Here is a 16,305-nt window from a genome sequence, read left to right on the forward strand (position 1 = left end):
TGCTGTTGTGGAGTATCTGTCCCCACAGAGATGAGTGCCGTGTGTATAGTGGGGAGTGGACAGCGTAGCTCCAGGGTGCGTCTTCTGAGAAGACTGGAAGAACCGAGACTGATGCTGCCTTTGAAAGTCTTTACTTCCATCAGCATTTGACATACTGTGGACACACATGCTCTTGGTTACAGCCCCATCTCCTGTCAGACTTTCTGGTTTATTTCTTTTTCCCTTCACAGATAGTATAATTTCTTTTCATTCCAGCTTTTGAATCGTAAAGACAAGACCACTTTTGAGAAACTGGACTACCTGATGTCCAAAGAAGACAATTACAAGCGAACTCGGGACTACATCCGAAGTCTGAAGATGGTGCCCAGTATTCCCTATCTAGGTATGAGTCTCTGTTGGCTTATTTTATTATTATTTTTCCAAGTGACATGTTCAGTGCCAAATAAGATGTTTTTTTCAGTTTCTAGTTAAGATGTTTTCAGGAGCAGTGGGGATAGTGGGTAAAGGAGTGATTTTGGTTGGTTCCTTGGGTTGGAACAGTCCTATTGATGCTTTCCAGGATAGGAACATTGGTGAGATGGAAACAAGGACGCTTTGTACATACACCTAGGCTCTGATGACCCCAGGCTCCTGGGCTGTGAGGAACACGGGCTTCCAGGCTGCAGCCCAGATGGATCATGATGTCCACAGCAAGCCTCTTGCTGGTTCACGCAGATCCTCCCACACAGGGGGAACCCAGGCAGAAGCCCTCTGTTCTAGTTTTCTGAGCCTTATTAATATGTCTCATAACATTTGTGCACATGAAATTCTAGTAACAGCTGCTAAGTTTTCCAGTCATAAAATATTATGTGCTCATTAGCAGAATTGGGAGGAGGAGAAAGTCTCTATAATTATCCATTAAAAGATATTTTTCTCTGTATCTCACTCTTTTTGGCATGTGTAAAAAAAAATTTGTACTCATCTCAGACACCTCATGTTGTATGTGCTTTTCTGTCCTGCGGCAGAATCTCTCTGTAGCCCTGCCTGTACTGGAGTTCTGTAGACCAGGCTGGCCTCAAACTCAGAGATCCACCTACCTCTGCCTCTGAGGGCTCCTGGATTAAAGGTGTGTGCCACATGCCAGGCAGGCATTTTCTTTTCAAGTTTATTTTTCTTTTCTTTTTATTGTGTCAGTTTGATATGTAAAAAAATGTTGTCTGTATTTTGGTCTTCAAGGGAAAATCTATCCTGTTCTAATTGGAAACAATTTTGATAACCAGTGAAGGAAAGGCAGCTCTAGAGGAGACTCCTGATACTCAGGGTTAATAGAGTCCTTACATAGATTGTTGGAAACTTCTCCCGTTAGCACTCTGTACTTGGGCTTTCTGATTCTCTAAAGCCATCTTAAAGTTTTTTGGTTTTTTTTTAAGTAGGAAACTATCTATTTCAAAACTACCTTTCAAAATTATTAGCATGGTGGGTTTTTTTTCTCAGTTAATTTTTGATTATAATGTGATATACAATTTTCTCTTATAAATATGAATTTTTCTCTATATGTGGTTATATTTATTTAATTTTTGAAGCAAGGTCTATGTAGTCCTGCGTGTCCTGGAACTCACTGTGTATACTAGGCTGTCCACAAACTCAGAGATCCAAATCCTCAGAGTATTGGGATTACAGACGTATTTGCTTTCGTTGCCCCCTCCCTCCTTTTCTTGTCTCAAATTTTCTCAAATTCACCCTGTCAAAGTTTGTCTGTTGGTCTTCCCAAATAATTAAATTTTTTTTTTTAGTAAATTTTATTAAATTATAAAAGTTTCCATTTCCGCCCCCCCTCCCAACACCCTCCCACTCCCCCCACTCCTCCCCTCCTTCCCCTCCGTCCCCCAGGGCAGTCAGGATTTCCTGCCCTGTGGGAAGCTCCAGCTCCCTCCCCCTCCCTCCAGGTCCAGGAAGGTGAGTATCCAAACAGACTGGATCCCCAAAATCCAGCATATGCAGAGGAAACAGGTCCCAGTGTCATAGTCAATGGCTTTTCAGAAAGACCCCGGGCCAGCCACAGTCAGAGAATCCGGCCAAATTCCGAGAATCTGGCTAGATCACGTCCTCGTTCAGTCCCAGTCCGGCTGGCCCTGGTAAACTCTCATCAGATCCGTTCCCTTGTATCAGTGGGTGATAGCATCCCTCGCAGTACTGATTTCGTCTTTCATGTTCCTCCTCCTTCCGCTCCCCCTCCGGACCTCGGGGGGCTCAATCCGGTGCTCCAATGTGGGCCTCCGACTGCATAGCCGTCCTTCGCCAGACGAAGGATCTATGGTGATAAGCAAAATATACATCAGTATGGTCATGGGCCACGGCCGATTCAGGCACCCTCTCCTCTGTCCAGAGAGCAATCTGGGGGATTTCTCCTTGGACCTGGGATCCCATATATAATCAAGTCTCCTGTAAACCCTAAAATGGCTCCCTGATCCCATATTCATCCTACCTCCCTCCCCCCCCCCCATCCCCGGCCACCAAGCTTTCCCCGTTCCTCCCCTACTCCCTTCTCTCTATTCCTCTCCCCCTCCATCGACCCTCCCACCCCCCCATGCACCCGAGGTTACCTGGGACTCATGTCTATTTCCTACCTCCTGGTGGATAGCTAAATAATCTTCATCAGGTTCATCTTCTTATTTAGCTTCTCTAGGATCACGAATAATAGGCTCAAAGACCTTTAATTATGGTTAGAATCCACTTATGAATAGCTAAAGTCAAAAACACCAACGATAGCCTATGCTGGAGAGGATGTGGGGTGAGGGGAACACTCATCCATTGTTGGTGGGAATGCAAACTCGTGCAGCCACTGTGGAAATCAGTGTGGCGGTTTCTCAGGAAACTGGGAGTCAACCTCCCTCAGGACCCAGCAATACCACTCTTGGGAATATACCCTAAAGATTCCCTAACATACTACAAAAGCATTTGTTCAACTTTGTTCATAGCTGCACTATTTGTAATAGCCAGATCATGGAAACAACCTAGGTGCCCCTCAATAGAAGAATGGTTAAAAAAGGTGTGGAACATATATACATTAGAGTTTTACTCGTCGGTAAAAAACAATGACATCTTGAATTTTGCATGCAAATGGATGGAAATTGAAAACGCTTTACTGAGTGAGGTAAGCCAGACCCAAAAAGAGGAACACGGTATGTATTCACCCAAATAATTAAATTTTAGATTTTGGATTTTTAAAAGTCAGTCACACTATCTTTCTGCTTTTGAATTTACTGCATTTTCTTAATTTAGGGTGTGTTTTATCTTTCTACATTTTAACTCCTCTGAAATTGATAATAAAACATTGTAATGTTTTTAATTGGCAATGATTTTCTTAGTAATACATAAAGATATGCCTTACAATCAGTGGCATTCTGATTTGATGGAGTAAGGATATATAAAAATATATATATAAAGAATATATATGTAAATATTTATGAATATATGTATGTATGTTTATCTCATAACTCTTTGATCATCGTTTGAAGTTAGTATTTTAAACTGCCTACCTGACTTTGTCCAGAATGAGAGGCCTTGCTTCTCTCTCTCTCTCTCTCTCTCTCTCTCTTTTTTCTTTTTGCCTATACAAGTATCTTTATTCTCAGGTGACATGATCTTATCAAGTAGATTTCAAAAAACAAGAAAGTTGTATCAAATAAATTAAACAAAGCTTTCTGACTAACAGTGAGTAATCTACAAAGCAAACTAAGAAATTCTAGTTTTAAAAAGTGTAAAAATAATATGTTTTAAAACACAGTTTGCTAAGTAGGAAAAAGACATGTATACTGGAAATTATCAAATACTCTTGATCTCTTTCTCTTTTGTTCCCCCTGTGTAATTCTCTCCTTTCCCCACACTATTCTGGCTTTCTATAAGCTGCCTTGTGTCTGTATTTGGCGGCTGTCCCAAGAGGGACAGCATGCTCACGTGCATAGCTCCTGTAACTGCCCCACTTCACAGGACTGTCATCTAGGATCTGAATTGGTGGCACAAAGGTGGGGAGCACTGCTACCATGTGACTCAGGCAGAGCAGGTGCTGGTGTGGTTAAGAATGGCGCTCCTTCTTTCCCCAGCTCTCTCATTTTTTTTTTTTCTGAGATGTGCTTACAGATGTTTTAGGCAGGCCTTGAAGTCACTGTGTAGCCAAGAGTGGTCTTGAACCCCTGCTCCATCTCACAAGGGCCATCTTTGTCTAGGAGTAATTGTGAGAGCTGTTGTGTGTCGCTGGCCTCTGTGTCTCGCCCTTTGATTGTGGTAATCTCACTGCGTGATCTCAATAGCCGAGGTACCGAGGTTGTGGGGTCATGACTGGAGAGTGGTGGGGCCAGGGCTGGGTGCACGTGGACAGCCCATAGCTCCGAGATCTTGACACTGCTGCTTACCATGTCTCTCCTACCCATCCCGTAACAGGATACCTGTTGAGTCTCTGGTTTGGGACGTGATGTATGACATAGATGGATTGTTCTGTTCTTCCTGTGACACATCTTGTTGCTGGGCTGCAAAACAATGTTGTCTTGGAGTTTCCTAGTTAGCCTGTTTTCTGTTCACTGTCCCTTTCTACTTGACAAGTCTGGACAGATGTGGCTTTCTTGCTCTGGATGACCTTTCTCTAGCAGAGGCTTCACAGAGGCTCCCTGAGCCCTTTGCTTGCCTATACAAGCTTGTCTGCTCTGGCGCTGAGTTCAGATGGCTGCAGTCCCTGTGACACAGTTAAACTGCATTCCTCATCATGACACGGAGCAGCCATAGCAAAACTGAGTCAGAGGGACGCACCTGGGCCTACTGCTCCCTGCTCTCAGGACAGAGACTGACCGTGGCATTTGATCATGTGCAGAAGAGAGCACGAAACACGACCTACTGAGGCTCAGTGAATCCATCTGCCCTGATAAGGCTGGGGGCTCCATCTGCTGTCTGACTACCATGGCAGGCCCTGCCTATTGGATCCTCTTGAAAAGCCAACCTGTGTGGGGTGGATGTGTTTATCTAAATGGAAGCAGTTATGTAATTCCTGGAAAGGACAGTACAGGAAGAAAATGTCGAAGCCATTTGCTTTCCCCTGGCTGAGTCTCGTTGCAGGTCTCTTCTGGAAGGTTCCACTGGTCATGCCTGCTCTCTGCCGCTGCAGGTGTCAGCCTCTATCTACAAGGCTACATCTCCTTTTATAACAGTGGTGACCCTGTCCCTGGTACGCCTCACAGCTGTGTCTGTTCCATGTTCCTGAGGATGGTGTCACTGGTCTTCACAGTTGTCCCTAACTTCTCTTGCTCCAGACTTCAGAGACAACTGGCTACACTTTCATACTCCCAGTACCCTATAAAGCATGATCTAAAAACCACGGAGGGGCCAGGCAGGAGTGACACATGCATGCCTTTAATCCCAGTACTCCAGAGGCAGAGTCAGGTGGATCTCTGTGAGTTCATGACCAGCCTGGTCTAGAAGAGCTAGTTCCAGGACAGCTAGAGCTACAGAGAAACCCTGTCTCAAAAAACAACCAACAAAACAAACAAAAAAATTAAAAAATTAAAAAAAAAAAACATGGAGGGGCCGGGTAGGGGTGGTACATGCCTTTAATCACTTTAATCACTTTAAGCACTTGGGAGGCAGAGGCAGGCAGATTTCTGTGAGTTCAAGGTCAGCCTGGTCTACAGAGCTAGTTCCAGGACAGGCTCCAAAGCCTGTCTTGAAAAACAAAAAACAAACAAAAAAACTGCTGGGGAACTGGAATGGTAGCTCAGTGGTTAAGAGCACTGGGTGCTCTTCCAGAGAATGAAGGTTTGATTCCCAGCATCCACAAAGCAGCTCACAACCATCTGTAACTCCAGCTCCAGGAACCCAGTTTTCTCTTCTGGCCTCTGAGGCTTCCGGACACATATGTAGTGCAGAAACATATAGGCATCAGAACACCTGTACTCATGAAATAAATTTTAAAAAAATTAAAATAAACATTGACAGAAAAACATTATATTAAAAACAAAAGGGTAGGGGCTGGAGAGATGGCTCAGCAATTAATAACACTGGCTGCTCAATTAAGAACACTGGCTGCTCTTCCAGAGGTCCTAAGTTCAATTCCTAAGAACCACATGGTGGCTCACAACCATCTATAGTGGGATCTGATACTCTCTTATGGCATAAAACTGTACTTGCAGAGCATCATATACATTAAATAAATAAATAAATCTTTAAAAAACAGAAAACAAACAAACAAAACCCAAGACTTTGAATTAGTTTCTTCCAAACCGAGAAGTAGTACAGGGGGTAGGCTGATTGTTTGTCTCTAAGTCAGTGTGACAGCGCTCACACGGTTCTGAGGAGGAGTGGGGCAGAAAGAGCGCTGGAGAGTGGCTTTACCACCTACTTCTAAGTCACTGCCTGGGTCTAAAGGTATTTGGTTTTTCACTACTCATTATTCCTTCCAGGAAATAACTAAATAAAATTAGGAATGTGATGGATTCAAATGCCTTTGCACTGATCTCGAATTACCATAGCAGTGTGGAAAATTGTGATGTCTCAAGAAATGAAGAGCCAGGCATCCTGACAGCCCTGAAAAGTGCTTGGGGAACTTACCCAGACCTCGAGTGTGTGAAGGAAGGTTCTAGAGCCTGAGCTACTTCTTTCAAACAAACAACCTCTGCCATTTGGAAAGTAAAAACCTTTATTTTTAAATATAAATTCTAACATTTAGAACAGAGGCAAGTTCTTTGCAAGCAACTGGGTCAAACTTCCAGAAACTGAAAGAACCTTAAAAAATAAACAAACATGCAAACCTGTGTCCTTGGATGCTCAGAATCTCCCAGAACAGCTAGGTGACCTCAGTAGGCACCCAGTGGAGTCAGTCACACCGCACAGACAAGTCCTGAGCACTAGATGTGTGTAAGGACGGAGGTGTGACCTGGACATGATGAAGGGGGAAGCTGGTCTGGGGTTCAGGGAAGGTTTTCCAGTGAGGAGAGGAGCCCTGAAGGATTCACTGCCTGATGTAGCATAGGGAGGTGAGGGACCCTGACAGACAGCTGCTTATGCAAGAGCTCTGAACTGGGGAAAGCTTGTTTGGGACAAAATCTGGCTAGAGAGTCAAGAATGAGGGGGATGGGAGGGTGTCAGAGGAGGTGGCTGGATGGGATGGGGGAGCAGATCTCCGAGGGGCTTGACAGGAGGAGTGGGGAGCCTGGACTGTGCCCTGGCTGTCTGGGGGCAGTGGAGACTCGGATAACTTTAAGCAGAGATATTACTGGATTTGCGTTTTGCATGCATCTTTGTGACTTTATCCCAGAGTAGTTTCCCGGAAGTCTGGCTGAGGGGTCACGTGTGAGTGTATGATGAGTCACTGCCATCAGAGCAGCAGTGGGAAAAGCCTTTCCAAACTACTCCTCTGAGAACAAAGCCTTAGAAAGACCCAACACATGGCCAGTGAGCACAGCCCTCGCACCTGATAGAGACCCGTAGCCCAGCCTAGCCTTGGACTTTGAAAATTAAGAGGACTGTGGTTGAAAGCGTGAGCATGGAACAGGTAGTGTAGACAGTGCCAGCAGAGCCAAGGCACACAGTCCTCAGAGACAGTCGTCTGAGGAGCTGTTACCCCAGTGGGGGCAAATCCAACAGCAGCATATCAGAAGTGGCTGTGGGGTAATCAAGCTGACCCCAAGTTGACCAGCATTTTGGATAGTCTTTTCTTTTAGTATCTAGCAGGAAAAAAAAAAAAGAATTATTCCACACACAGGAAGCCCAGCCTTTTTCAGTTCCCCACCCCATGTTTTTGAGAGAATCCCCCAGGAACAGTCATTTGTTCCATAGCTCCCGCCTAACCTAACTCTCTAGCCCCTCCCGTTCTGCTGTTGGTCCACTTGCCTCCTACTTCCCAGCCTGGCTCTCTCGCTGGCCCTGGGAGGGGGGGCAGTCTTCTTCTCAACTAGGGCAGCAAGTCTTGAGGATGGAAAGAGGAGTATCAGTGCCACAGAGAAGACCTAAGCTGGAATCATGGATGGGTGTGCCCTAAGTCATGGCCCTGCCATTCTCTTCTACACCCCTGTGGTCACAATGCTGTAGGGGCCTGATGGCTGTCCTCCCTGTCTCGCTAAGAGATGTTTAAAAATGTTTTCCCTTCCTCAAGGCAGGTGGAGCCTGCCTGGGATCCAACAAGCAGGGAGGTTCTTCCCTCTGACCCCAGGCTCAACCAGACAAATGATCTCAAAGGTACTTTGGCATGCAAAATGCCCCAAACCTTTCCCATTATTCTGTGGTAAGTTGCATATTGTTTCAAGTCACTCCCTTCTAGAAGGGAGATAATTACCTTCAGTTGTTCAGTCTCTGGATTTGTTATCTTAAAAATTAAACTTCTCCAGGATGTCACAAAAGGCCAATGGATATTATCAAATATCCCCAATTTGTGAATGAAAATACTCCACAGTTTGGCCTATAGCTTACACAGTGTCACAGGCCAGGTAGATGTCAAGTCTAACTGAGCTCCTGCTGGGGTTGGCGTTCCACCTATCCTTTAGAACCTTTAGGGGTGTGTCCTTAGTTTACCACCTCTGTCTCCGTGGAGATAAACAGTGGTAGGAAACTCAGTGGTCAGGAGAGGAGCCTCCAGGACAGGTTGGCTCCCTGCCAGGCTGGGACAGGAGGGAGAACTGCCATCAGCTTTGCTCTGAGTCAGGTTTTCTCTGAGCCCACAGAATGAGCTAAAGGCTTAAGCACGCTGTGCACAAGAGAGCATTCCCTTAGCAGGGACCCGAGTTCTCACTGGGTACCCATGCCCTGACTTCCTTTAGCCTTTGAGTCTCTAGTGGGAAAGCAGCATTAGTATTAGTCACATAATTCATGTGACAGGCACTCGATGTTGGCTGTTTCAGAGTCACCCAACCCTCCTTGCTCTTGGGCACTATTTTTAGCAGCCGCAGGGCACGAATAAAGTCAACAATGAATGGAGTGACTCTTAGAGATTAGATAAAGAAATACTCACTCCTCCTTATTCTCTGGGGTCACCCATCCTGCAGGACTCCAGTTGCCCTGTACTCTGTAGTCCTACGGAAAAGCCCTCTGTGGCAAAGAAACAGATTCTGCTCAAGAGCTGAGCCTTCTTCACATGAGACCTCGGCCCCAGCTACCAGTTTGCCTGATGTGTCACTAGAGACCTAGAGCCAGAGGCATCTGTCTCAGACATGCCCATGTCCCACTCTACAGAAACTTGGAGATGATAACATCTTCGTTATGAGCCACCAAGTTTTGGGGTGTTTCGAGACAGCATTGAGGAGGTGAGGGCAACTGGTCATTGCACGGCCTCTATACATCTCACTTTGGGGCTCTTTGTTGCCCCATCAGTATTGGAACAAAAATGAACTGTCACTGTGTGGTTTGCAGGAAAGTATGAAGTTAGCAGGGCAATGCTCAGCCCCTCCCCAAAGCTGACTCACAGGGGTGGGTAGCTCTACAGGTAGAGGGAGTGGGTGCCACTTGCAGCTCTGTAAGGAGGAAGGTTTGTGGGAATGACCATTAGCATCTGGAAAGGCCTTTGAAGTTGCCCTCAAGGAGGGTTATATCTGCTGACCAGTGTGTCCTGGGCTCTGGGCATATGAGAGGAGACTCCATTCCCACATGACCAACCAGAAAGGCTGTACCCTGGGAGGGCACTGGGTGCCCACTCTAAAAATTCTCTAAAAGTTACTGCTTGTTTTGAAGATCAGCCACACTACAAAGAAGTTTATAGAGCACGATGTGCAAACCGCTCTGCTCCTCCCCAGAGGCTGCTGCCAGAAGCTGGGCGCACCCATCCTCACAGTCCACAGCCATCAGTGGACCATGGTGTGACCCTGTGATTTCTGATTGGATCAAGCTTTTCATACTTTCTGTTTGTGCCCTGTGCATTTTTCTCTACCCAGTGTCATAGAGCCAGTCTAATAACTACAGATGTAGTGTTCTGTCATTCTTGCTGTGGTCCTGTGGAACCCTCAGATACATGGGTATTGCTCATTTGAGAAACTGTGATGTTTCTGTTTCCATATCTTCCGGTAGCACAGTGGGGACACTGGCCATCTGTGCTTGTCTTTGCCTGGCAGAGTATTCGTTAGCACAAGAACTCTAGGATGGAGATGGGCTTCTGTTGATGGAGAGAGGGCCTTCTTTTGGTCCCGGCTGCCCCGCTAGCTTACACCCAAAATAATCACACAGAAACTGCATTCATTTAAACACTGCCTGGCCCGTTAGCTCTAACTTCTTATTGGCTAATTCTTGCATCTTAATTTAACCCATTTCTGTTAATCTGTGTATCACCATGTGCCAGTGGCTTACCAGGAAAGATTCAGCATGTCTTACTCTGGAGACTCCATGACGGCCCCCTCACACTTTCTACATCCCAGAATTCAGTTCTGTCTTCTCTGCTTACCTAAGTTCTGCCCTATCAGGCCAAGCAGTTTCTTTATTGATTAACCAACAAAAGCAACACATAAACAGAAGGACCTCCTACACCAGGCTTCATGGCAGCTGCTCTCTGAATACCCTCTGAGGAGACTGCCATTGTCTGTCACCTGTAGCCTTCTTTCGCACTCCCCTAGATACTGAAGCCTTCTCAGAAGATGTTCAGACTCCAGCTTAGAGTTTAGGAATTTCCAACTTCTCTGACAGGTGTTATTAATTGTGGTGGTTTGCATAGGTATGGCCCCACACAGTTATGTATTTTAATGCTTGACCCATAGGGAGTGGCCTTGTTGGACTAGGTACGGCCTTGTTGGAAGAGATATGTCACTGTGGGGGTGGGCATTGAGGCCTTGTATGCTCAAGCTAGGTGTAGTATAGTTTTTCTATTTGCTGCCTGAGGATCAAGATGTAGAACTCTCAGTTCCTTCTCCAGCACCATGTCTGCATGCATGCTGCCATGTCCCACCATGATACAGTGAACTAAACCTCTGAAACTGTAAGCCACCCCCAGTTAAATATTTTCCTTTATAGGAGTTGCTATGCTAGGCGGTAGTAGCACACATCTTTAATCCCAGCACTCAGGAGGCAGAGGCAGATGGATCTCTGTGAGTTGTAGGCCAACCAGGTCTACAAAGCAAGTTCCAGGATAGTCAGGGCTATTACACAGAGAAACCCTGTTGAAGAAACAACAAAGAAACAAACAAACAAAAAAGAGTTGCTATAGTCATGGTGTCTCTTCACAGCAGTAGAAATCCTAAGACACTAACCTGCCCCACCTCTTCTTCCTGGTTACCTGTCCCAGACCCTTTCCCTATGTGCCCTGCCCAGCATTGGCTATGGAAAGCAGGCTGGCCGAAATCCTTTCCTGGAGCTGCTCAGCATTGTGGACTTTGGGGGGGGGGTGGCATACTTCTTGTTCCTTTCTGTCACCAAGATGAAATTACAGGCCTCTGTCATCACATAACTCCCAAAAGTTCTGGTCCCTTCATATGAGCCTCCCACCCAGGCTCTGGCCTCTGCCAGCTCTGCAAAGTCTCCAGGGAGATGTGAGTGAGGTGCACTCTCCTGTCATGTTATGTCCCTCAACTTCAACTTCAGGACACACTGAAACATGGGGAAGGGAGCATGCCCTAATCAGCTCGCGGAACCAGAGTCATCAGAACCGTCCGGAGGTCAGCCAGCTGGATCATGGAAATGGGACAGTTTGGTGACTGCCTACTAGGGACGGACCCCTCGTGGAAGTGCTTTATGAGACATTGCAGATTGGAAGGATAGTCCACACCTGGGCTAAGCTAGGCCAGGATGCCCCAGCTCTAGATGTCAGGGGATTTGAATGCTCTGTAGCAAGGTATGTATCCATGAGGTAAGGGTTGGTTCTGGGATCTGAGAGTCTGCAGTTAGCAGACCAAAGGCCTGGTGGTGAGATGAACTAACTTAACTAGGATCCAGTTACTAAATGATGCAGACCAGCTATAAATAGTGCCAAAGGTCAGGACTGCTGAGTCTGTAGGATGTAGAACAACTGGCTCTTTGATTCTGCTGGAAAAATGAGAAGGGCAAGGCCCAGAGACTTTTACCCTGGTAGAGTGTTGGAACACCCAAGGAACGGCAACATCTCTTCCATCACTGCTCCGTTCCCCTCCTATGCTGAGGTCAACGGCACAGATGTCTATGGCCAGGCTTCCTCACAATTGCCCGGCTGCTATTCCTATTCTCATGCTCATCAGTGATGGGAGGGTTGAGAGCCACTGTAGTTCCTTCTTCCTTGCCAGTAGAGCTGTGTGCTATTGAGGCCAGAGCTCAGGAATCATACTGTCTTGTGTATTCAAGTTCTGAGTGAGCTATACATCACTTCCATTTCTGAGCCTCAGATTTCTATGTTGAAGAGAGGGTAATTACAGAGTCTACTTCTCCCAAGTTGTAAATATCTAGAGACGTGCATACGGAAAGTATGCAATAGGCAGGAGATGGCATTAGCTTTAGCCAGAACAAAATATGACTAGATGACTTCTGCAGTGGGCACCCTCTTGTTCTCACATCTGGAGAGACCATTGAGAATCCAGTACACCTTTGAAAAGCAGACTGTGGCCCTTAGAACACTGCTCGGTGTCATGTCAGCAGAGGAGGGGCTGGGGACTAGGACTCCATCTGATGAGTAGCAACATGGTGTCCATGTAGCTGGTATCCTGGAGGGGAAGAGGGACTAACAACAGCTAGAGAGTGATCTAAACATTTTCTGGGCACCTTGTTTCTGATCTCTGCTCTGAGAACCTGGGAACATCATCCCCTAGTTCATTCCTCCCAGCTGTGCTCTAAGGTAGCATTGGTGCGGACACCCAACCTGGCCAGCTGGTTCCTCTGCCCAGGAGTTAGCGTTGGAATGCAGAGATGCTGACACTCGCGCTCAGGATTGTTGCCTGATATTATGATCCTAGACAAGTGATGAGAATAGATTGCAGATGGCTGCCCATGAGAAACTCAGAAAGAAACCCCACAGGAAGGGGAGAGAAGTGGAGCAGAGAAGGCTCCTCCTTCTTGAAGACGTCCCAGGCAGTTTCTGGTTCCTGGTCCTCATAAGATACTTCACGTTCTTATGTAACCTACTTATGAAATGAGCTGAGCTCAGTAGGTGTAAGGGGAAGCCAATCTCATCTTCCCCCAGTGTGCCTTTCAAGCCACCTATATGGATTTTGTTTTTGTTTTTTGTTTTTTCCCACTCACCCTGTCCCCAGATGAGATCTCAGCAGCCCTTAGCCTCTTCTAGCAGTACCCTTGCTCCAGGCAGTTCTGTGGGGAGTTTGGCAGCTTTGCTAAGACACGAGGTGGGCTTCTTGGCTGGGTTTTGCCAGTCCCACTCCTCTTACCAGCCATCTTACAGTGTCCTCTGGCCCTTGGGTTGAGGGTGGGGAGATGTCTTCTGTGGTGGCCTGGTTTTCATCCAGAGCTTGTGCTGGGTTCAAACATTCTGCTTGGTCACTGCCTCACTGTGGTATTTCCTTTCCTTCTGGGTACCTCCAGCTCCTCTCCTTGAAGGTGGATGCTGCTTCTCCACTATGGCCCAGCTTTCTCTCGCCCCTGCCCCACCAAGCTACACTCTGGCCCCTGCCCTCCCATGTCACCCCCCTCCCTGCTTTGGTGCCTGGAGTCTTAAGCTTGGGGTCTAGTCTTCCAGCAGTGTCCCTGTTCATTCTGATATTTCCTGTTGCTTGACTTGGGGTGAGGGGCCCCTAACTCCCTGAAGTGCTGGAGGACGCTCCCTCTCTGAGATCTGTTCCCTCCATGAATACACAGATCCTAGGAGGGCACTGGCTAAAGCTGCAGAGGCTATTTCCAGACCCCTTTGCAGAATGTGTGATGCTAGGTAGCCATTACTTGTCTTAGCCCCTGGACTCTCAGTTGAAACTGCTGCAGTTGGGCACTCTTTGACACACGTAACAGTGCCCTTTGCCTCCTGTAGATTCTCTTACTGTAGCAAGACTGGGATTGACCGAGTATGGGAGATCAGAGCAGACCCAAACACCAAAGGACCTGTGCATTCACACCACCATTTTATCCAGAGCCTGGGGCCTGTGCCTTCACACCACCATTTCATCCAGAGCCTGAGGGCCTGTGCATTCACACCACCATTTTATCCAGAGCCTGAGGGCCTGTGTGATCACACCACCATTTCATCCAGAGCCTGAGGGCCTGTGTGTTCACACCACCATTTCATCCAGAGCCTGAAGGCCTGTGTGTTCACACCAGCATTTCATCCAGAGCCTGAAGGCCTGTGTGTTCACACCAGCATTTCATCCAGAGCCTGAAGGCCTGTGTGTTCACACCAGCATTTCATCCAGAGCCTGAAGGCCTGTGTGTTCACACCAGCATTTCATCCAGAAGCCCTAAGTTGTTTTCAGTCTTGCTCAGAGCAGCAGCCCTAGGAGGAGGAGCTTCTCAGTGCCACTCAAGTGGCATTTCTGTTCCAAGGACTGGCTGAAAGCAGGAGGAAAGTGGACCTTCTTGCCTTTCGTTCATATCTGCATATAGATGAGCCCACCAAGGAGAAAGAACTTTGCACTGTCAGAAATTGTGTGATTGTGGGTCTGGAAAGTTCCCATCTGGTGAGGAAGTTCAGAGTGCAGTCCTCTGGCTGGTCAGAGCCCAGGATGCTGCCTGGCTGCATATGTGCACTCAGAGTCAGGCCCTATGCATAGCCTCATCTCCTGGCTGAAGTGCTGCTAGTACGCTGACCTCCTCCCTCCTGTTTTCCCTTGAGAGAACAGGCTGGGCACCTCTAAAAGCTTCCTTCCAGCATGTGATGTGAGTAAGATTTGCTTGGGGACTAGGGAGATGGCTCAGTGAGTAAGAACAGTTGCTGTGAAAGCAAGAGGACCTGAGTTCAAGTCCTGAGTACCCACGTAAAAGCTGGGCAAGACAACATCTGCCTGTAACCACAGTGTTGGGGGATTGGAGACAGGCAGAGCCCAAGAGCTCACTGGCCAACTAATCTAACAAAACAGTGATACAGTGATCTTCATTCAGTTAGATGAAGACACTCGACAGCCTCCCCTGACCTCTTCATACATAACATATATATATATATGTGTGTGTGTGTGTGTGTGTGTGTGTGTGTGTGTGTTATATGTTATATGTTATATATATGATATATATGCATGCATGCACCATACAACATGATTGTGCATATGTGTGTACACATACAGACTCAGACTGTGCATATGTGTGTACACATACAGACTCAGACTCAGAGTGAGTGCTGGGGTGAGGTTTGGGAGAAGCAGTTGATGCCATGGATCCCAAATGCTGTGGGAAAAGGTTGCTTCCCACTGCTCAGCCTGGCTTTCCACACCAGAATTCTCTGGGGATTTGGCCCCAAGACTAGGGATCAGGAAGGAGGAACCTTGTTTTCCTCAGCCCTGTTCCCCACCCCCACTCCAGATGTGTGGAAGGTGCGACTGGTGTCTGCACCAAGGTTCGGACTTTTCCTCACTATGTCCAGCTTCCACTGTCACCAACAACTCCAGGAGGTGGGAACAAGTTAAGAACTGATGTTCAGTGCCTGGCACCCAGTGCCTTCTGGTGACCTCTGTTAGAACTTTACTTGCTCTTTTGTAAAGTCGGAATGCTGGCCCTGTATGAAAAAAGCAACCAGTTCACTTCTAAGCCCACTGTAGCCTTCAAGAAACACCAAACTCTTACCCCAGTTTAACTTGTAGAAGTGTTCCCGTGGTGGTTAAGGACTGTTGGGGCCAAGGGTGGAAGCCATTTTTCTTTAAGTCTTGAGTCAATTTTTATTTCTGTCCATAGAGCAGAAGTAGGTATTTTTCCATGTCTTACCAACATGTGTGGGTTCTTTTTCAGCTTTTTCACCCCAAGAGGCAGCATGTGCTGTCTTATCCTTCATTTAGGTTACCTCCCTTGTTCTTATTGGGGTAGCTTTTTTTCTTCTAATTTATCGTCCAGTTGTGATATCTAAGTAGGTCATAAACTTTATCATGTTTTACACCACAGTGCTTATACCTTTCTGAATCTGAATTTGGGTATGACATCAATATTAATTCTGTATTTGCAATTAGCATACATAGTCATATACAGCCCAGAGGCTTCTCTTGTTTGATATCAGTCTTGGTCATAAGCCCTGGATTTCTTCCTTTAAGGTTTTAGAGCTCCCATCATACCTAGAATTGGCCGCTCTAGTCTGTTTTATAAGGAGGCAGCTCAGGCAGGCAATGTGGGAGCCTGTTGCAGCAGTGTGGGGGGAGATGTAGCCTGCGCTAGTCTGAGAAGCCTCCACCTGGCACGCAGGGCAGCTCTGGCCAGGGGGAGACTGGGAAAAGGAAGGCCTGCAGATGAGTACTCAGGAACAGCTCCCAGAAGCCTCTAGTGTTA

The 16,305-nt window shown here is 46.9% G+C and overlaps 1 protein-coding gene across 8 annotated transcripts in view; it reads left to right on the top strand.

Moving 5' to 3' along the window:
- Positions 1-16,305, top strand: part of Ralgps1 (Ral GEF with PH domain and SH3 binding motif 1) — a 230,102-nt gene that overhangs the window by 105,062 nt on the left and 108,735 nt on the right. For all 8 annotated transcript variants that reach the window (XM_085681335.2, XM_085681340.2, XM_085681341.2 and 5 more), the window contains one exon: positions 256-382. In XM_085681335.2, the coding sequence (XP_085537461.1) occupies positions 256-382 (127 nt within the window). The remainder of the gene's footprint in view (positions 1-255; positions 383-16,305) is intronic.

The sequence above is a fragment of the Myodes glareolus genome, chromosome 21 (genome assembly GCF_982192425.1).
Source record: "Myodes glareolus chromosome 21, mMyoGla1.1, whole genome shotgun sequence".
Classification (NCBI taxonomy): domain Eukaryota; kingdom Metazoa; phylum Chordata; class Mammalia; order Rodentia; family Cricetidae; genus Myodes; species Myodes glareolus.